This window comes from Pyrgilauda ruficollis, unplaced genomic scaffold (assembly GCF_017590135.1).
Source record: "Pyrgilauda ruficollis isolate IOZ18807 unplaced genomic scaffold, ASM1759013v1 scaffold15, whole genome shotgun sequence".
NCBI classification, from domain to species: domain Eukaryota; kingdom Metazoa; phylum Chordata; class Aves; order Passeriformes; family Passeridae; genus Pyrgilauda; species Pyrgilauda ruficollis.
In genome coordinates, this window is record NW_024513654.1 from 15556441 (window position 1) to 15579371 (window position 22931).

Genomic DNA, 22931 nt, shown 5'->3' on the forward strand with positions numbered 1-22931 from the left:
AAAAGGATTTAATATGTCAGCAGATTCTCTTTACAAGCTCCTTTGAAATATAAGAAGTTTGTCTAAGGGTTTTCTCTTTTTACAAACTTGTATTTCAGCAAAATGTGGAGGCTGGGTGAAAAAACAGTTGCCTTTAACACTGTTAGCAGGTGTTTTTGAGTATAGAATAGGGTCCTTGTTTCCTAAACTTTACACTGATTGAGTGGAAGAATAGGTTTTGTAGATAGGAGCAATTAGCATAGACACAGCGGAGACAATAGTAGTGTCTCCAAATGGGAGGCAACTGGGGCAAATGTGAGAAGCCTGCTGAATCTCTGCATGCTGTTGAATATAGGTATTTAATTGCTAGATAACCATGGCCACCCCCACCCCCTTAAATAATAATAGTAATCTAAAAAAGCAAAAAAAACCAAACATCAAGACTGTTTTAAAATTAACTGATATTGGGTCAATCCTGAAAAATAAATGTTATTGCTATGTTCAGAAATCCTTACATTTCCTCTTCAAAATGCTTTATGAAAAATTGGCAAGGAATGTTGGAAATTTGGAAATGAATTTTAAACTAGATCCTATTTTTCAAACACAAATGTTAATTTTATTATTTTCTGGGTATCATACGTCCAGTGTAATTTGAACTGGGAAGCACTGAATTTTGAAGAGGATAACATAATACAGTTCACATTTCTCTTAGTTAAAATTCAGCATTTTGATAAATATATGTAGCTTTATTTTTTCTCTAAATTTGAGAATATGAAATGATTTTTAGTAAGTATCTACTGTATATAGTAAACTTGTAGTTTTGTTGATGTGTCATTTGAACAATAAGCCTGTAGTTCAAGTTACATAGTTGGAAATACTTTATATGTTAGGATATTTCCATTTTATGAAACTTCAAAACCAACATGAAATGTACATGTATTGATAGTTATTTAAAGTCCAAGTGGCTTTAGCTGTGTCATTTCTGTATTGTAACCATTGTCTTGTGCTCCAGTACTATTGATATTTGCCAGAATATAACAATTAACTACACATGCTTTTTAGAAATATAAAATTCTGTCATTTATTTAAGATAACAGAGGAGTACGCATTGTTTCCGTATGAAATAAACTGAATGTTAAAATTTTTCATGACAACCTATTAATCTGGTTGAACTTCTATTACATTATAGTGGCAGCATAAATAGGACATGGAGCTGATTTGATGGAGCAGTACATTAAACAAAGATGCACTAGTTGTTCCATTAAATCAAAATGACATTTCCATTAAGTATTTCAAATGCACTACACTGTAATTACATGAACTGTGGCCCATTTAGTCCCCTTCTCACCTCTCTGTTTCCTTTCTTCTTGTATATTCTTTTTTTCTTCTTTCCCCCCCCCATTCATATTGATATTGTTCTGCTTGGGGAATAGAGCTGCATGTCTCCCAGTATAATTGCTGTTGGGTTTGGGAGACTTTTAAGCATGCTGTTCTTGTATTGTTTCCTACATTCTTTGTTGTCAGTTCATCTATTTTCCTCAAATATGTTATTTGCTTTTCTGAGATTTTCAATTAAGAAACTGACATGTCATTTTAGATAAAAAGCTCCTTACAGTTCAAGGTGTCCTAATGCTAGAACAGAATTAGCAACAGCCATTTAATGTTTCAGTTTGAATGTGAGGAGGGTTGAAGGCTTTCTGTTGTATTCGCTATACTTTAATTTCATTTTAACAAATAATGGATTTTTAAAGCGTGAAATATTTGGGGCCAAATTTGCTTTCTGTTATGAAAATTTTCTGCACATGAAAATTCAATCGTCTTAGCAAGTTGACACATTAAGGACAAGATCTGGCTCTTCGGATGCTGGAGCAGAACTTTCCAAACTTTTTGGAACAGTGACCTGTCCATTATAATTGTTCATTATTTATATGTGTTTCTGGGAGTCAACAGGATCAACCTGATTTTGCAGAAAACAGCTGGGGAACCATTACTTTAGAGAAACAGGTGACATCACTGTACTAATGGATAGAAGTAAAACAGTAGTGCTGTGTGCTCCAGTTACTCCGTTATTATGATTTCTTTGTGTAAATGTGTTGTTACCTTTGTTTCAATATCGTTGTAATGCACACATCAGTTGAAAAGAGTGGTTTCAGTACATTAAACTAGAGATTCATAGAGTTGCATTTGACACCCAAGATCACTCTGTTTTAAGAGATGGCAGTGCTGTGAATAGAATAATGCCATCTGGTTTGGTATCTGGTCTCAACTGTTTTTTTTAACTTGAAGGTGGAATTTTGTTATCTTTAAATTTTTATGTACTAAATTCTAAATAATTTATTCAGGTTAATGTCTGACTTTGTGTTTTGTTTTTTGATCTCATGTTGAGAAAATTGTCTCAATTACATGTAGATGATGGGGAGAGCAATATTGCCAGCTAGACTGTGATTGGGAAATTATTTCTATTTTGTACAGCAGAGGGCTACATTTGATTTTGTAAGTAGTTGATCACTGACAGCACTGATTTATTAAGCACCTGAGATGATGGAGAAGCACAAATTTTTAAAATATTTTAGCAGCAAACTTTGAGATGGAATCTGAGCAGTTAAACTACCAACAATTACCAAAAGCTCTTACAAGAAATGCCCCAACCAATTGCAATCATTAAAGTTGGGGGGTTTATTTAATTTGCTATTGTTAAAAATATGCTGCATGTTGAATTTCATTACATTCTTGCTTTCATTCTGTTTGGGTTAAAAATATTTAAATAAATCCACAAAGCTATTCATATGCTTCAGCAACTTTAATTGTCATTGTTTTGGAAATGTCCGTGTATTCATGAAGACTGTTGGATTGCTGGAAGAAATATCAATAATTGCTTTAACATCTATTTAATCTAGTTGTCTGTTTGAGCTAATAGAAACAAATCTAATAGGTCAAAGAAATAACAGGAAGTGTGATCTCTCTCCTTCTAATCTAAGTTTTGTATCATTAAGACTTAGAATGTATATTAAAATCAAATCAGATGAGCAGTTCTTTAGTGATGTATCATTTGTTTCTGTTGTAAAACTTGTTGTTTTTCCTACTAGGGAAAAGTGGCCCAGACAGCTTGCATGTCAGCCTGCCAGCATCTTTCAATGTCCCTAATGCAGATGCTACTGGACAGTGAATTAAAACAAATAAGCATGGGAGCAATTCAGCAGTTTAATTTAGATGTGATACAGTGTGAATGTAAGTATATATTCCCATCTGTATTTGTCTTAACATTGAAAAAAGTTATTCAGTGTAAGCTGTGTAGTATCCTTTTCCATAATCTACTAAAACTTTGTCTTTTATTGAAGGTAATATTACAGTATCTTCTTGTAAAGTATGTTGGCATTCCTGGGAAATTTTTTAATGAAACTTTTCTTTTAACTAAAATATCTGAATTAAAACATACATTGTTGTTAGTCCTAATGGGATCGTAATCACTATATCCAGTAAAGATTTAGTTTAGTACAAAATTGCCCAAAACTACTACATAAATATTAAGTTTTAATGGTTAAGGAAAAAAAGTCAAATGTCTATGAAATTCTAATGTTTCCTCTTGAGTTCATCTATCATGATACAGATATTTAAATGTGCTGTTATGTAGGGTTTCCTCACTCCTAGAATCGCTGCTGAAGGCGGGATTAATTACTTTGTGTTTTGCATGGAGCTCCTTGCTCAGGGTGAGCTGTTAATCTGTAGGAAGGAAGTTCCTTGAAGAGGTGTTAGGACTGGTTGTATACTGGATGACTGAGATACAGTGGAAAGGCTCACTAGATTTTTTTTATGTGTATTTTCAGATTCTTCTGCTCTTTTTTTTTTTTTTTTTTTTTTTTTTTTTTTTTATGTGTATTTTCAGATTCTTCTGCTCTGTTTTTTGGGGGTTTTTTTGTTGGTTTTTTTTTTTTTTTTGGGGGGTTTTTTTGGGTTTTTTTTGTGTTTTTTTTTTTCCCCAATTTTTTTTTCCTTTTTTTTTTTTTTTTTTTGGGGGGTTTTTTTGGTTTTTTTTTTGTTTTTTTGGGGTTTTTTTGTGGTTTTTTTTTTTCCCCAATGTATCTTTCCTGTTATGTATTTGAAGCATAGATCTCAATGATTTTGGTGACAGCTGTAAAATGGGGCAGTTATGCAAGTCATATCCCGAGGCTTTTAGTTTGGATACATTAAAAAAATTGGTGACTACTCCATTAGAGGCCACCTATGGGAAACTGAAAATTTAATTTCAAGCAATTTGGTTAGCATCACAAAAGGTTCTTATGGGACAGACTTAGGGGCATTTTTGACATTTTAACCATATACTTGTCTTTCCTTCTCCTGCCTTATTTGTTACATTCCAGCTGAACTCAGTAACAGGTAGAGCAGGCATCTTTCTGACAGTCCCTCACTGTCCAACCTTAAGGCCTTCCTTCTAACAGGACTATCAGGGTCAAATTGATAGAGTATTTGTGATTGTGACATTACAATTCCATGATTGTACGAGTTAACAAACAGATCATCGTTTGACTTTTCTTACTTTTAGTATGCTTGATGTTGCAGATTTATTAGTGTACTTTTCAGGTAGGTACATAGGAATGTGTTTGTGCATTTGTGTAGTTTCCTAGATGTAAAAAAGATACCAGTTGTTAAAAGAGAAATTATACAGTATTCATAATACTGACATCATAATCATTCACCTTAACAAGCTGAATTAATGCTAGCACTGAACCATCATGTGCCTTCTGATCAAATGGTGTAACAGTGAAGAAAACTTGTCCATTACAGTATTATTCTGTTTCTCATATTTAAAATATCAGCTGTGAACAGTGCAGTACTTCACTACTCTCTGTAGATGACCATGCCCTGTTTCACTCTGGGATTTCTAGCACTACAGAGGATAAAATGCATGTCTTGCAGGTGACTTTCACAGTATGAACAGTATATTCACAGCAAAGAAGGGAGAAGTTCCACTGTTTCCAGCTGTCATCTGCTCTTTGGGTTGTTTTCAGACCTTTTTCTTCTCAGGCAAAGGCTGATATGTGCCCTGATTAAATAATGGTAATTTCTATTACCATTCTGTCTGCCATCTTTGGTTGATGCACAGCAGAAACTTTAATCAATGAAGAAATCTTAGTAGAGTTTTTTTTAGTCTAAAATGATAACATTTCATTATTTTAAAATTAAAAAAGTAATATAATTGTAAGATTGCATGGTTTTTTGTACATAGCTGTTATTCTGAGTATATGGCATGGACAGGACATACCAAAACTTCAGCCAAAATAAGAAAGTTTCAGGAAGCTAGTAACTTAAAAACTGAAAAATACATTCTTCCACCACGGTGTAATTTCTAACATGGGCTGTACAAGTGTTAATAGAATGAACTTCATTTCTTCCCATGTGAAAAGCTTTTAAAGCTTGTTAGAAGAAAAAATGGTTTTGCACAGAAATAATTTGAGTTGTTTAAATACAATTATGGAAGCTTGTCAGAATAGTGTGTTGCAACAAACCACATTTTGCAGTCTGTGGAATAAAGGAGTGACACAAGATTTTACTCAGACTGCTTTGCTGATGTGGTTTCATTCATAAGGTCCATCACAGGCACATTCCAGGCCTCACTGTGATGCCTGTGATTTATGTTCTTGCTCATCACCCTCCCCCAGCTTTATTCTTTGATGCTTTGGGATTAATGGATACGACAGTGACATTTCAATTAGTGCTTAGAGTGTGCGAATAATTCACAACTGTTGGGAGTTTTCTACTGTATTGTATTAATGGGTTTGACATTTTACTTACAATGGGGTATAGTCAGATGAATTTTGAACTAAGAATTTAGATGGCATGTAGAAAATTATTAATATCTGAAGGCAAACTTTTAAAAAGCCTTGCCAATAATGTAGATGTTTTTTCTGATCTTTAACATTATCATTTTATTCTTTCTAATATGAGCTGGAGAGATCTAAATGTGATAATTTGTTCGTTTTTTCCTTTTCTATTTAAAAACAATCAACAGTCCAAACAACAATCCAGCAATCCGTTAAAGTCAGTAAGTGCTCTTCTCAGAATAAAATGTCTTCATCATCTCACTCTTCTTCTAGCATGTTTTTTGTTTCCTTCCAAACATTCCAAAAAGATTTCAGTTTGTCCTGTTCTAATTAAAGTATTTCTCTATTTCCTCTGCAAATTTTATAACCTAGAGCAGTGTTTTACCCCTGTATTTTGTACCATTCTTTCTCAGTGGTTATTTTCACTGGGATGATTGAGATTCCTGAAGCGCTGTTCAGAAAATAGAACATACTAAGTCCCATTGAATAAAATCCAAAGAGTAGTCTTTTGCTTGAATATTACGTTTTGCTTCCCCAAGAAAGGAAATGGGTAGGGAAGGGGGTGTTTGCTATTTCTTGAAGATGAAAATCAAATGTGGGTTACAGTATTTCACTTTACAGGAAGAAAAGGGTGCATAATAAAAAATAAGCTTTTCAGAGACACCATCCAGATCTACTTAGCTTACATCAGCTTCTTATTAAGGAATTTGAATTTGTCTGAAGTTGTAATTGTTGGAAGAGCTAAATGGTTTTTTTTTTATTTATGTGTTTTAACATAGATGAATTGTGAGGCAGGATTAGTTAACAGAACGAAATATAGGTGAGTGGGCATCCATCTTCACCCACATGTGAAAGGGTGGAAGGGTCTTGCCTATAAGCAAGCAAGGCTTAGTGGACAGTTAGTGCAAAGCTGGGTGCTCTGTGTTCTCCTGATCAGTCATCTGTATGGCTTCCTGGCAGTCCCTCCTTTCCCCCACTGTGTGGAGAGCAGCAGTATCCAAGACCAAGTGACTTCCTGACCAAAGTGTTCTCTACTGAGCACACACAAAAGTGGTCTCCAGGTGGGCATGCCAGAAGCTGAGGAACCCAGATCCTGTATTTCCTTGAAAAGGCACCATATTCTTCTCTGGAGGCCCCTTTTTTTACCTGCCTCCTCTGCCATCTGGGCAGTCAGGTTAACTTCACTGGCTGGAGCCATCCTTCATCTGCCGCTGGCATATGGCAGCGCGGCCGGGACAGGAAGCAGCGAGACCTTGCTGGCGCTGGGGGCTGCTGCCTGGCCAGCTGGCAGCTCCCTCAGCAAGGCTCCTCCAGGCCTGTTTGAACAGCTGGAGCATCCAACAGGGCTGCAAAGTGGCTCAGGCAGCTGAGATAGTCACCTGATTCTTTGCACTTCCTTTAAAAATACTTCTGTAGCTTTGCTGTCCCGCCTGTGAATCAATGCTATGAGACTGGACTTAGACTGTCCTCATTTAGCTTTTGATTCAAAGTCTGGACTCAGGTTTTTCATCCACCGAGCAGCAAAACTATTTGTCAAGAATTAGGTTCTGAATTCCAAGACCAACAGAGAGGCAGAACCAGATGATGTCTAAAAGATGGGATTTTGAGCCAATAAAATTAAGAGACCTGTTAATAAATCTAGAATTGTGTAGAAATTCAGTGCAATTTACAGTTAAAGATGTCTTAAATTACATTTAGTAGATACAGGCTTTATCTTAATATCTCCGTTAATACTTACTTATATAAATGTCAATTCTCATATGTCCTGTATACAAAATGTAATTATGAGATCAAAGCAAAATATTAAAAAGTAAATGGACTGAAGTAATCTTTGCAACATTTATATTCATCATTATAATTTATGTGTTACCTCCCAGGCTGTTTTTGTATATTTGTTTCATTTGATCCTATCTTCTTTATATTTCTAAACTGTCTGTTACAAGGAAGTATGTTGGGATTGTACATACTGAGGAACCACATTGTTCTTGTTCTAAATACACAGTATCAGCAAAGCAGAGGAAGAGAAGATGTTAACAAAAACCTTGTGAATACCAAATTCATATAATGTATATTTTCAACTAATTTTTCCCAAATATTTGAGTTTTTGATTCAAACTGCCAGACAGCCAGTTGTTTGCCCCTAAGAGTGGCAGTTTAATAGTGACCTTTGCATTTCATTCTCCTATATTATAAAATTCCAGAATGTTTTTATGCACATTAAGCCAAACAACCAACCAGCCCCCTACCCCTGCAAATCCTTTTTAAGCCTAGAATGATTGTAGGGGGTGAATATTTTAAAAGATGTATATATGACAGTGTTTCATTACTATCTAGAAAAGGGCCCTTAGGACAAAGACATTAAGAATGTTAATCCTGTTCTTATATCTTCCTAATATGCTGTGCAGTAGAAAATATTTAATTAGCTTTGTAAAACTGTTAGCAAAAGTTAAAAGCCCTGCGCTGAGGGAGGAGGGGGAACTGTCTGACTGTTACCATAAGTAGATTATCTTTTTGCCCTCTGAACTCATGAAATTATAATAATGAAACAAATTCTATTGTAGTCACCTGTCAGAGTGTTCCAAATGTGAGAATAAATGCTTGTGCTATAATGGGTGTCCCTAATGTTGTAAATGCATTCATAGTATGAAATTGTAATTTAAGAGAGCAAAGCTTGTACAACAGTTAGGTTTGGTGCATTATGTACTACTTGTTCTACAGCTGCAATGCTAGTAGGTATTACGTTGAAAAACAAAATTATTCTGTGTTATTTAATGCATTTGGATAAATTCCAAACTCTCATAGCCTGATGAGCACATAAAAGATGCAAATATTTGCCCTGTGGCATGCAAGAGTATTCTGCTGTAGGAAGATATCACCCGAAGTATAAAGTGCCAAAAGCTAGCTGAAAAGACTTTCTGAAGGTCACAGTTTTCACTTATATTTACTTTTCAGTTCTGTAACCCTTTTTTGCCATTGATCTTCTTTCTCCCAGTGCTGCTATAATTGTGGAGTGGCTGGAAGAGCTGAGATTCTGGTGGGGGAGGCTGGTGGCAGCGTACTGTGTATGAACAGAAAATTAGGATCAGATCAGATGATCTGGTGGGCCTTACCTTTCTGGTTTAAGGGGTGTAGAAAAGACCCCTTCTGACCATCATGCATTTCCTCCTTATTAATGTGCTGCCATAGCTCACAGCTCATGTATCTCTTCTCATCTGTTGGCTTTGGAGCTTTGCTTAGGATTCCCTGCTGGAGTGTGGTGTTCCATTTGAAACTCTGGGTTTGGCTGACCTCAGAGCCCACCTTTGCTGTCTTTAAGAAAGGGTGTTCCTAGTGGCCATGAAATACCTGCAGAGGACACAAAGGCCTTCAGCCTAGGTTGTTCAGTAGGGTGCCTAAGGCTCCTAGGCTTAGGCATCTTTGTAATTCTGCAGGTTGGTGATTGTACAAGCTGTTTTGTCTTTGCTGATTTAAAGAGTTTATTATGAGAAAACTCTCCCTATAAAATACTGAGAAAAAAGGTATGTTTTTTCTACTGATTTTTAGCTTTCTTTTTTTTTTTTTTTTTTTTTTTTTTTTTAAGGCATGTTTGTCATCAATTAAAATTCCATGAAAATGCCTCTAGAAAGTTGGTGTTACTTATAAAGTAGGAAGACCATACAATTTAAAATTCACACTTGATTAAAGTAATCAGTGAGCATTTGCCAATGTTACCAGTACTTGTCTGTGACATTACAGTGGTCTCCCTAAGGCATTTGATTGTTATTTTTTATTTCTTTAGTTGATAAAGAATAAAGTTGTATTGCAGTTGAATTCATTCTCCTATTACATGACTCTCATAAAATAACTTTTGCACTAGTGTAATACAAGTAATAAATTCTGCTTCTACTGGTAAAGCTGCTACTCTACTACCAGATCCATCTATTACTTAGCTATTTTTAAGTATTCTGAGATGGTCCTAGTAGTTTCTTGTACCATTTAAGTAAGAGTCTTTGTATAAAATTGTGTTCCATATAGTCACTTTTAGACTTGTGAAATAGTCTATCTGAATTCATTAGTCTGCTTTAGGTTGGAACCATACATTCAGAAGTAAATGTTCGAGGCCATTATTTTACCATCATGTTAGCTGACAGCAGTGGTTTTCTGGATTTTACCTCCAACATAATCCATGTTTTCTACCTAGCCATTTAAAAAAATATATTAAGGATTTCATGACTTCTAAATGCTAGTATTAAGAGCAGTAGAGTTTAGCACTGGGTCTGGAAATTGGATACATATGTTTTGTTTCCTCTACCATTGAATGACCTGTTTCTCAAACTTGGAAAAAATACCTTTCACTGCCTTGCATGATGCTTCTCTAAAGCTGTTGCTGTAGTATCTACTTTGTTTTGTTGAGAGTTCTACCTGAAGGGCATAAGAAAAATACTCTCAAGTTCTTTTGAAATAAGATATCTAACCTGAGTGACAATGTGAGGCAGTGGTTGTTTATCTTTGTTATTAACTTGTGGCTGGGATAATAACAACAAAAAGTGTATTTATTTTTAAGTTTAACAACTATTGATCTTTTCCTTATTTATACAAGTAGTTGACTTTCTTTCACTTACCGTGTTGCCATTTTTTGTATTATGAATATATTTTTGCTTGCCAATTTTGACAGCCAGTTTTGGGTTCACAATGAGCAGAAGTTCATTACTGCTTATGCAGGCTAAAAGGCATGAGCAGGCATTTCAGTTCTGCACTGACCATGGCATCTAGGGTGTTCTACCTGTTTTCTACACATGAAACCAACTCCCACCTTAGTGTTTGTCCTTTAATGATGTTTGGCTGGAGGTGAAGGCTTGCTGTAACAAAGGCAGATGTCTGAAAATACATTGACAGCCATGGAATTGGTATTATTTTCAAATTCTTCAGTAATCATGCACCTCAGGCTAAAAAATATCTTGGTTTCTGTGGTCTTAGCATTACTACTGGGTTAGAATTTAAAAAAAAATTCTAAGAATACTCCTAAAAATATTATTCTTTAGGATTATTGGAAAAACTGTTGAAAGGTTGTTTGTTGGTTTGTTTGGTTTTAATCACTGTGAGTTATTAAACTATTCCTGTGAAACTATGCTACCTAGCATTTATATTGCATAGAGCTTGATTTTTCTGTTAAATCAAAAAAAAAAAAAAAACAAAAAACAAATCTACATGTAATATTTTAACCTTTTTTTGCAGTGTTTGCTAGTTCTGAGCCTGTGCCAGGATTCCAGGGAGACACCCTGCAGTTAGCTTTCATCGACCTCAGACAAGTAAGACACTAGTTGGTGTTTTTTATCTTTCTAATTTCCCCTTCTGACCAATGCTGAAGTTATTAAATTCAAGAACCTTTCATGGTTTTGCATTCCCATGTAATTAGTTGTGAAAAGCAGTTATTTGAAGTGCTGTTAGTGGCACTATTCCCTGTAATTTAGTATAAAACTGTTTCTCCGGTGTGTGGTTAGGGGGCACTGTGCTACTGGTAGTACTGTTACAGGAATATTGGATTGAATTTTGGTCCTGACAATTTTGTGAAGATCCTGTGATGCCTTTTTGCAAAAGTGTATGTGTCATCCTGGTCTGATTCCATTCTGAGCATTTGCTCCTGTCTACAAAACTACTCTCTGGATAGCAGAATCAGGCATCGTATTATTTAACATTTCCTTTCCTGAATTTGTTACATAGAATTCTTCTAAATTGTTGGAAAGCAGCTTTATTCCAACTGGATGATCTTTATTCTACATAAAATTTAATTATATTTTAAATGATGTAATTTTGGAAGCACTTTTCCACAGATCTTGCCAAAAGGAAAGTTTTCCCAAACTCAGATGTACTAAAGTCTTTGTAAATTTGGGCATTATAACTACCATAATAAAGGATCTTGAAAACCTTTTCATACTTGAATCCTTTTACAAAGGATTTATTATCTTACAAAATTGTAAGTGTATAATTTAAATAGTGAAATTAATCATTTACAGCACATGGAGATGTACTGGAACACTTCTGCAGATGTTGGTGATATTTTTTAGGCCATTATGAGCCTATAAAGGTCATTAAAAAATAAGAGAAAGTAGAAAGAATTCTATACCAAATTATCTATATAGTAAGAATATTTCTGCTTTTAATAATTTAGTAGGTTTTTCACAACAAGATTATTAAAGGGCATTTCAGAAGGGAAGATTCTTGTGGCAAAACTATTCAGACTTCTCCTGGTAGTTAGAAAGGAATTAATAAAGTGTCTTTTTAAATGAAAAAGTTAAAAGGTAGGGTTCTCTGTTATGTTCTCACAATAATATAATAATGAACAATATCTACAGTGGGATAAGTGTGTACTATGTGAGAAGGATAGAGGATTATGGCTACAAGGCTTGTTCATGCCACAAGTCTTGCCTTGACTAGCAACCTTCCTCTTCTGGATTATTTTTAACTCTCTTTTTACTGTAAGTGTTAACAGAGACTAAACATCTTCCAGTTTGTACTTAGATAATTTCCTTTGAAGGGAAAGGATGTTGAGATTTTGGCACCATTTCTATCATCCACCTAAGTGAAGTCCTTTCAGAGCCTACGTTTGTTTCAAGGGAAAACGTGATTTCCATATATGCAAGAGGGCAGGGTGTGCTACAGGAAATAAAGATTTTCATATGTTTTAAGCACTAACTGAGGAGTATGTCACTTAAATAGGTATTATGTTGTTTATGATAGCTCTTAATTTATGTTAGCAATTATATTTAGAATTCTCTCAAGCACTTTACAGAGGATGCTCTGTAGGTCTTGTGAATTTGATTGAATTAATATACTTTATAAACAGGAAAAGCTTGAGCAACTCTATTGGGTTGCAACTGGAGCCTGCAGATAGAACAGTTCTAGCTTGTTTGGTTTGGTTTTTACTATATTTTTGTGTGCATCACCAAAAGGTATTTCAAGCACACATCAAAAACTTCTACCATTTAGTAAGGATTTTCAGTGCTTTCCCTCTTCTCCTTATTTGTGATGCATTTCGGTCTTAATAGGGTAGATGACAGTTCTTTTCAAGAATACTTAGAAAGGCAACAGAGCCTTTTTCAGAAGGTTCTTATGAAAGGTCATGCTTCTGTTTTTTAGTTTGAATTTGATACTTCTTCATGAATTGCAGGATATGAAAGATAAGGAAGTAGGTCCAGTGGTCAGGTTTTACCTGCCCACCCGGACTGTGCCCTGAGGTCAAACCCCTGATATTGGCTGTTTGGTACAGAGGAGCTGATGACAGGTAGGGGCTGATACAAGGGGGAAAGCTTGAACCGTATCAAAGCTAAAAGGCAGGAGATTTGGGACTTAGTGAGAGACTGTAGCTAAAAGATGGATCAGCAGGATTGCCCTCTTCTTAAAGAGCAGCTGACCTGCAAGGGAAAAGACTTTATCGTCCTGCCAATCACATGGTTGCTAATGGAAGCCAGTTATCTCAACAACAGCTACTCACTCTGTGCTGTACTAGTGCAGTGTGTAAGAGTAATGAGGATTGGGCAGTAGGATATTATAGCACGTTTTACTAACGAAGTAAAGTCACTTACAGGGAGCCAGCTTGGAAAACAGAGAGAGGAGCTGCACCTGAATGATTACCATGTAGGGAAGAGCAGCTTTGAGAAGAATTGCCATAGATATTTTCAACCTAACAGTTCTTGATCCTCTGTCTTTCCCCTAAGACAATGTGTAGGCAGCATCTTGCATCCAGCATGCCCACTTTCCTTCTTCCTTCCACAAACATAGAAAAGCAAACATAAACAGAAACAGCTGGCACGAGAAAGAGTTGTGTCTAAGAAGACAAGAGTAGTTAGTAGCAGGAAGCTCTAAGAGGACAGAAATTACAAAGGAGCAAGCACCAATGTCCTGTTTGAGCCACCTCTGTCTCTTTATGCTGTTGTCCTCTTAGGCTTTTGTCGTACTTACCATGCTCTTTAAAGTCTCTGTAATCTGAAGAAACCCTAGTCAATAAAGATTGTTGTGCTATTTTCATCACCACAGTATCTCAGCATCTTACACAAGTGACTTGGTGGGGTTAGCTGATCCCACTTGATTGTCTAGAAAGAAACTAGCAGTTCCAGCTAGTTTAGCAGGTAGAAAATTGGGGCAGATTCACGGATCTATGCAGCTGCAGTAATTGTGTCATGCCTTATGCCACTTGTCTTAGCATATGACCTGAGGTCACACCTACGTGCACCCTTTGACCCCACTTAAAGCCATTGAGGGGCCATCTCAGCAAGGCAATTATCAAAGTGGCATGTGCTGCTTTACAGAGACTGGTCTCTGGCATCTTGTGGAGATGACCAGCTCTCCTGCAACTTGCACTGCTCTCTGACAATCATTTCTTGCTTCTGTACAAGGAACCTGGGTAAATAGTGCAATTTATTCCCCAAAGTGAGGGGGAATAAACTTCAGGGATTTTGCTACCAATTCAGATCCTAGGTCAATTGGAATTAACCTTCTAAAGTAAACAAGTCTTCGTTTGTCTTACTTGAATTGTCTCTGAGGAGGAAGCACGGACTCTGACATGAATTAGTTTTTTCCTGGTTATGCTCTGTTCTTTAGTACCTAAAGACTAGGGTTACAGTTCTGGAATGTGAAGCAGTTTCTTGTATGTCCTGTACACTTAAATACTGTGAGGATAATACATGAATATTGTAATTTGTGTGTTATTCTTTGGAGAGCCAGGGTACTATGTAGTGGACAAGAACAATAACCTTGTGATAGGATGAGAGTTCAGCAGTTGCTGTCCTAGACTCAATGTCCTGATTCTTAACCAAGTGGGTGCTAACAAATACATATTCTTGAAATCAAATTATTATTCGAGATATAACTAAGCTGCCAACATAACTTGACTTTGTTTCACTTTTGACTTGACAAGTTGTTCCTGGTGTTTCTGTCCACCATCAGCACTGCTTAGGGCTACTTCCTCTACTGTCTCATCTCAAACAAGTACTCATCTAGCTTGATGATTTGTGAAATTTCCTTGTTTTGCTGGGTTGAGGAGAACTGTGTCTTATCTGTGTTCTTTTGGCACTTAAGTACATGTTGTTAACACCTTCCAGCTGCTGTCACTGTTGGTCTTGCATCGGGCAGCAGTCTCAAGTTAAAATAATCATATGCTGTTGGTAACTGCAGAGCTAAGCAGCCACAGTAGCAGTATCTCCACCCACATGGCAAATGGAGTTTCCAATCTGATAGTGGTGTCCCTCAGATGGAAGACCAAGGGCTGTGATCAACAATGTCCATAAGCTCTGCTTAAGCATGGGGAGGAATTTTAGAAGATTTTCAGCAGTTTCTATTTGTATTTTCTCAATGTTAGAGATAAACTGGACACAAACTCATGACACAATCAATATGATTCATATAGAGAGTAATTTATCATAGAAACATTAGAAGATAGATTTTTGTCAGACTTTTGTTTATGATGTGTGTACATAAGCATCTGTCACTTCTGTGAGCTGAAGTTACTGGTAGTACACAACATGTACTCCATCTGCAAATCGACACCTGATATTTAGAAGTATAATACATTTTATTCTAATTCTGAATAATTGGTAGTTTATTTGGTTGCTTGTCCATTTATACTGGAATGTGTTTTCTGGTGAGAAATATTGCTAACCTTGTGAATTGTAGTGTTCCATGCAAACAATGTAATGTAAATTTATTTAAAAGAGGAAATTGTTATTACTACTTAATATAGCCCTTCTCTTTCTTCCCATTCATTACTGAGACATAGCATTGTCATTCTGATAAACTCAGAAGTAACTCCTTGTAGGTAGGAGCTGTATAACAGACCACTGGGCTTCAGTCCCAGGCACAGGATTTTCTGACACTAAAGGCAGGGTGACAGTTCAGTCTTCCCTCCCTACTGTTATGCTTGCAGTGTTTAATTTGAATTAATTTCCTGTGGCAGTAACTACGTTTCAGCTCTGGCTTGTCTCCGATTCCCAAACATGCAGCCTGCCAAAGCTCTTGCCATCTGTGTTCCCTGTGGAGAATGCTCTTGAGCCCTTCAGTAGGCCTCAGAGAATAAATTGCAGCCTGTTGCCAAACCTGTTGGCCATGACTCTTGGAGGCTGAGGGCTCTAAAGGTGTGCTCTGGCTTCCTTTACAAGCTGCCAGCCCACAGAGTGCCTAGGCTTTGAAATCAGTGGGGTACACCCACCCTGACCTCTGTCCCGAGAAAGAGTCTTGAACTGAAAAAACATCAGGAGTTTTCAGGAGGGAGAAATCCCCAACAGTATGTTTAGGAGTAAGTCTTAAAAACCTCAGAGTTTGAAGATAAAAGTAAGACTTTTTTTCATAAGGCAACGGTTAGAAAGTAGTGTAGAACATTTCATCTTTTGCTTCCTGAGGGAAGTGGTTGCTGAGACTTTCATCTTCACAGAGGCTCTTTCACAATGCTTACTGATCCCTTTCCCCCTGTTATGCACTCCCCAGCTTCTCTGAACAAGCAGAAGAGCATGTTACATCTGTAACATGAAGCCCAGCCTCAGGGTACTATGTAATGGGATTTGTGCTTCTCCAGTTTTCAGTGCAATGCTGCTTATTTAGCTAAAGGAAGGAGCTCAGGTTTCAGACAGCAACAAAGCAGGGGTTGCATCTCCCTGAATTTCAGAGCATAGATCCTCACTTTGCTGGAGGAGGAAGGCAATTCTTCCTGGACTTTCCCTTCTCCATAAATTGACTTGGCACTAAGGCAGGAGGGCTCAAGGCACACTGTGAGCAGAACAGGCACAGGTCAAGGTTCAATATCTCATGTATTTGCATCATACAGTGGTGGCATGCATATGCATCTCTGGGTTAAAAATTACCCAGTTATTTGAGTATGACTGCAAGCAAAATGTGCATTACCTGGCTTGCAGGAAAGACACAATATTTCTACAGAGTACTATATTCTTCCAAGTAAACAGGAATTCTTCGCACAAGTGTGACAACTTGTTTGTGAGTACTTATATTCCCCAATGGAATCTCTTACTTTTGATTTCTCCTTCTCAGCTATGTTCTGCAAAGCCTGTAGTTAATCACAGTGGGCTCAGATCACAAGCTGTGTGTATAGATATTTGTGAGGAAGATCTCAATCAGTGTTCTGTACACAGAAGCAAGCTGGCTCATCACTGGGATGGGATTTATACCTGCCAGCTGGTAAGAATTAGGAAGCTTGGGAAATAAATGCACAGAAATTAGCAGCAGGGGGTCAAAAACAAGCATGGCTTTGGATTCACTATCTTGATAAGGATTTTCAGAATCAAAACAGAATGGCAAGTTAGTAATTTCCTGGTAGTAAGTATTCCTGCCCTGTAAGTGCCAGAAACTAAAAGCACACATGCTGGGTGTTAGGTGCCTGTGTATTCTTTGGGACATTAAATCATTCGTCAAATTCAGTGCAAAGCAGATTGTATCCAGTTCATGTAAATGCCCCTTTTCCAGCCGAGAACTGTAAATAACATGCTGATCATGTATTAGGTTTTTGCTCTAGATCATGGTGTACTAATTAGGAGGGGCCATACTTGAAAACAAGTTTGAAAACCTCAGTGTACAAATGCTGTCACTTCACTAGCTCTATCAATACCTCACTTAACAAAAATTATATACATATGGCTATTTAACTACAAAATACCCCATTCCATCTATGGCAAAAACCTTAGTAGTTTCTCCAAAGGAAAGTATAGTATATTGTGCACAAAAGGCTGTGAGGTGTAAAGGTGTGATGCATAAACAGAATGTCATCTCTTCATCAACAGTAAGGAGTGGCATAGGTACCTAAATAATGGAAGTTATAAAAAAATAAGAAAATTCCTTATTGTTTCTTTAAGCTAATTAATTTGAGGGTTACAATTTTTTGAATTCTCCTCTTAATTAACAAGATACACACAAGAACTAAATGAGCTGACAAGAAATCTGTACTATATATTTAGAAACTACACAGAATTTGGGAAGCACTGATTCGGCTTGATTTGGAGACCTGCAGATACCAGTCTTTGAATAAGAACATAAGCCTCACTTAGAGTATTTTATTTTGTTGTTAGGTGAATTTATAATTTTGGGAACTGAGACAGGAAGTCACATTTATTGATCTCGTTTGTGCAGGTGAAACACTTGACTTAGAACTGTGCAGAGCAGTTTCATCTTCTAAATGGTACCATCATGGAAATCTCTCTGGAGAGGTTTCACTGGAGAGGTTGATCAAAGCAGATATGAAGGGAAAAAAAAAAAAAAGAAAATAAAAAGTTGGCAAAAGCTGCTGTCAAGTCTATTTAGATGGACATATCTGAATCCCTGTCTGAATACTACCAACTGTCACATTCAATCAGCTTTAAGCTCTTCTTGGTCATCATTACTTTTGCAAGACCCAGTTTAGAAATAGTTAATCAATTAATTCAAAACCTAAAGAGCTGTTGTTATGAAAACTTCATATATCTGGAAAACCTTTCCATTCAAGAAAGCTCATCCCATCGTTACAGAGGAAATTCCTATAAGACTGAGATGTAAATGGAACTAAATTTTGTCCTTGGTAGTTGACATGAAATCCCAGGAATACTCTGCATGTAATATTAGAACCCAAAGGCTTCTCTTTCCTTGGGCATGACACTTAATTTCTTTAATAACTGGCATGCTGTGGAACACTTTGTGAAGCAGCCATTTCCAATGACATTATGAGAGAAGGCACTAAATAAACTTTATCTGGAGAAGGTTTTATTCTTTTGCAGAAGGACCTGTTGGTAGAAAAGTTTCAGAAGGTTCACTTCTAGATAATTTCTCAATTAACAAATATCTTCCTTAAATTAAAAGCTGATCTGTGTGCCTGTTATATTTGTAAAATCCTGCTTACCTTTCGAATCACTGATATATATTCTATTCAGAGAGACTTATTCAATGAAATGAAGATTCTCTTTAGTTATTCTTCTCCTAGCAGTTTTGCTCCCATACAGTCCTTGCCATTGTCATGTAAGAAATTCTGTATGTGCAAGGAAGAAAGATTTGGGTGCACAACTTTCCAAAGTTTGTGAATACGTTATATTCCTGCTGACATGCAGTTGGTGCAAGATCTCCACCATTGTGTCTGAGCCCTTCTGTAGCCCTGAATTGATGGATGGAGTTCGTTTTGGAACCCCATGTCCCCAGTATTTCCTCTGAATTCTGTGAGCAGTATGTGGTTCCTATGAGTAATGAATAAGCATTGTTAATTGAGCAGCACAAAACTATTGGTTTCCTTCAAGTTGCATGTTATTTGTATTCTCTTAATGTTTCTAAGTCCTACTCTCCCATCGGGGAGCCATGGAACTGGTAGCTGTGTCAGTGTATTAAGTAATTTCTGCTCCAAAATCACTTACATTCTCCAGCCTTATATAAACTGGAGGTACCACTGGTATGTGGTATGTACTGGGCAGCTCTACTAACCCTTTAACCCTACAGATTTGACTTCAGTATTTTTTTCAGTTGCATCAATCAACATACTTAGGTTTCATTCCTTTTCTAAATTATCTGTCAATCACATGCAGCAGACAGAATACCCCATTTTTTTCCTTTTGCTAGTTTCTTCTGTGAAAAAGAAAGTCCACCTCATCTTTGGAAGTCACTGCAGTGCAAATATAAAATCTAGTAAAATCAAAGGAGTCTTTTACATCAGGAAAACAAGACTTCTTCTCTGCTTCAGAACAGTAACAGCACAATGAAGGAATTTCATGGACATAAGTAAGGCAATGACTTGAATTGGTGAAATGTAGTTAATTAATGTTTATTCATTTGGATCATAGTATCTTAGGAAGAAAGATCATATGTTCAAAAGTGTTTATGTAGGATGTACCATAATGTGACACTGTTTTGCAGTTGGCTGTCTTAGACCTGCAGAAATACAAATTAAAAAAAATATTACTCTGTCTAGCTAGACTGCCTTCAGTCAGGCAGTGAAATTTGGGAACTGAAGTTAATACAAAGATACCAATAGCTGGCAAAAGAAATAATTGAATTTCATCCTGGTTTGTTATAATTGGTTTCTGAATGAAGCGCACTAGTTGTACTGTAAGCAATATAACTGAACCAGCACGTTCTTAGGCACAGCTTATCATATATGTTAACATTTATGGCTCTTACCGCTGTGTCAGGTTTGGAGTAATTCGTTCTTTCACAAATTGTGCTATTTTAATGAATAGTGGAATAACAAACTTCACATGGAAGATTCACATATAGATTGTATCCTCCTTGCAGAGGACTTTATCTAGAGCAATAGTAACAAAGGAACAGTGCAACTTAAAAGACTCTGCAATTACAGAAAGTGTGAATAAAGAGTGAATAGTAACAGAAATACAGAAATAAATCAAAATATGAATAGATGTAAGCACTAGATGATGGGGAAAAAAAGAAGAACATAAAAATATGGGGTGAGGTAAAAAAAAATAAGTCAATTTATGTCTGTAAATGTACTTTATTATTCTTACCTTTCTGTGTTTATAATTTTCCATGCTTTATGCTGAGACTCAGTAAGAACATTTCTTTTTTAAACAGTAGAAATTTGAAGAGATGTTTTTATCCTAAGAAAAGAAAGGACTTTCAGTACACAGTTTATGGTGTTTAAAGTCCCTAAAACCATGGGCTTGCCTTATTCCCAGGAGTACTCAAGCTTTCCCAGTTTCAGTAGTGTGCCTCCAGGAAATCCTTCAGAAGGACACATAATTAGCCCACACTCTTCCAGGGTGCACAGTGTAACTTGATGCAGTTAAACCAGAAGACAGTTTTCATCTTTTGACCCTGTGCCAAATGTGTCAGTTGAGTAGCTTACCTGAGATCTGTAAGACAACATAGGCCATCAGATATTTTCCCATAGAAAGGAACATGCAGTAGGACACACACAAAACCACAATTTAAAAACTTACTTGTTAAACTTTTAAAACTTACTTATTTTCAAAGTAACAGTAAAAGTGACCATTCTAAGTGGCAGAACTCAATGCGTTGAGATTATGTTTCTTTTTGCCAGTCTGAAGTTTAAAGAAAAATGTTTGCCCTTGCTTAGGATGTATGAAAAGGACAGAAGTGGCTCTTTCACTTTAGGCACTAACAAGATATTGAGTCCTCTGGAAGGGTGAATGTGATACTGTCATTCCAATGCACATCCAAATGATAGTTCTGGGAATGGTAAAATATTTAGTGTAGTGTCTATGTCTTGCATCCACTGACATGCAGAATAGTTGATGAAGTTCACAGTGAAATGGAATAACGTTGAATAACTCCTAGACAGAAATGCCCTGGTACCTGTGTGGGGTGGGATGGTGGTGGTCGTTTGGTGGTGGTTTGTGTGTATCAGGGTGTTGTGGCTGTGTAACTGATAGAAAAGGCACAAACTGAAAACTGGAGTGACACTGTAAAACAGCCCTCATAGCTTAATTAAATAAAACCAATAATGCGATTTAAACTTCTTTGAGTTAAAATTACTTTAATAAGGGTGTTAATTACTAGAGGATTAACACTGCTTACATGTGATAATAGATCTGGTCAGTCAATAAAGGGTGAGAATAATGTTCGTTTAAGAAGCAAAAGAATCTAGCACAGGATTACTCCCTAGAAAGGGATAACATTTCAAAGTGGCAAGTAAAATCAGGGGAAGGTGTTTTCAAATTGCAGGAGGCATTAGAGGCTGAATTCTGACATCATTGCTCAGCAGAAGTTCTATGTGTACTGGGATATGTTGGAACTAAAATATGAAGAGAATTATTGCAAATGACATATAAAATAATTTGTAATTACTCAGTCTTCCAGGGAAATCATAAAAAAAAATTTTTAGATAAAACATTTAAAGAAAATACTGTCTGTAGGATTGAGGAGAAAATGCATAATCTAAAGGAGAAAAAACCCATGTTCTAAAGAGTATAATTTCTTGAAGATGTATTTCTTAGATAATAAATTGTATTTGATTATTGCCTTTAAGCAAAATGGGGTTTTTCCTAATATGTTTGCAAACAACAGGCAGAGGAGAAAGATCTTTTGCAAAAACCCAATTTAAAAAAGGAAATTTTGCGGTATCCAGGTTGCAGCTGGCTGGCTTGGAAGCCTTTGTTAAACCAAGATATCTAGACAAGTTAACAAAACAAAACCAGGATCTTATACGGGTTATAGTATTTGCTAAAATGTTTTGAGAGTTATTTGATAGATATAAATAGGGAAGTAAATGTTTTCTTGTAGCTGAAGAGGAAAGTGAAGGTTGTCTGTGAAAGAATATGAGAATTTTTTCCTAGTGATTTTGGCTTTCCTTTTAACTTGTCTGTATTTACATTCCTGAGCTACTGACTGCTGAATTCCTTGTCCAGAGGTTCTCAGGTCTAGCATAGCTTTCCCTAAGGGATGTAACTTCATCTGGTATAAAGGGTGGTTATGCAGCCATACCCTGAGTGAGCTACTTTGGAAGAAATACCTATCTGTTTACAGTAAACTTATGATAGCCACATCTGTAAGTATCTGTGTCTTATGGATTGCACTGGATTTTTGCTTCTGGATGCAAACAAAATTATGCTGTTTTGTGGCCTGTTATGTCTTGAATTCCAGTGGCTTTTCACTTATTCTAGCTCAGCACTCAAGATCAGCTGAGATACTTTATTGAGCAGTTGCTGTATTTGTATCTGCTTCCTGCAGAAACGTTTCAGAGAGATGCCTTGTATATAAAATGCTAAGTGTTTTAATGGCTGCCTGAGAGAAGAATCTGGCACACTGTGGCTGTAAGGTTCTACTTAGATGTGCAGCTTTTGAGAAATGCACAGATGCTAAAAGAAACTCAACCAAAAGAAAGCTGTTAATTAAAAAATAATTACTCTGTTGTGTTGAGCCAAACTGTTTCCCCTTACCTGCTGTAAAACCTCAGGTTATCTCAGTGGAAATTATGTGATTCATAGTACACACTGTAGATCATGGACTTCTGTGGAGACTAATTGCTGCAGATTCAAGAGTGCTCATAAACCTTATAGACCTGTTGCATATCCTCCTGTTAAGTTGAATCAGTCTGTGTAGCAATGTAATTTCAGCATGTTTCATAGATTTTTCTCTGGTGTTTTTTCCAAGTCAGAATATGACAAGAAATGACTAGAAAGTTGGGAGAGGGGAAATACTCCGTTCACTGAATCCCTAGTTCCCA

The 22931-nt window shown here is 36.5% G+C and overlaps 1 protein-coding gene across 4 annotated transcripts in view; it reads left to right on the forward strand.

Moving 5' to 3' along the window:
• The window catches only part of EXOC6 (exocyst complex component 6), an 85858-nt gene that overhangs the window by 50354 nt on the left and 12573 nt on the right, over nt 1–22931 (forward strand). For all 4 annotated transcript variants that reach the window (XM_041461101.1, XM_041461100.1, XM_041461102.1 and 1 more), the window contains 2 exons: nt 3066–3207; nt 11012–11085. In XM_041461101.1, the coding sequence (XP_041317035.1) occupies nt 3066–3207; nt 11012–11085 (216 nt within the window). The remainder of the gene's footprint in view (nt 1–3065; nt 3208–11011; nt 11086–22931) is intronic.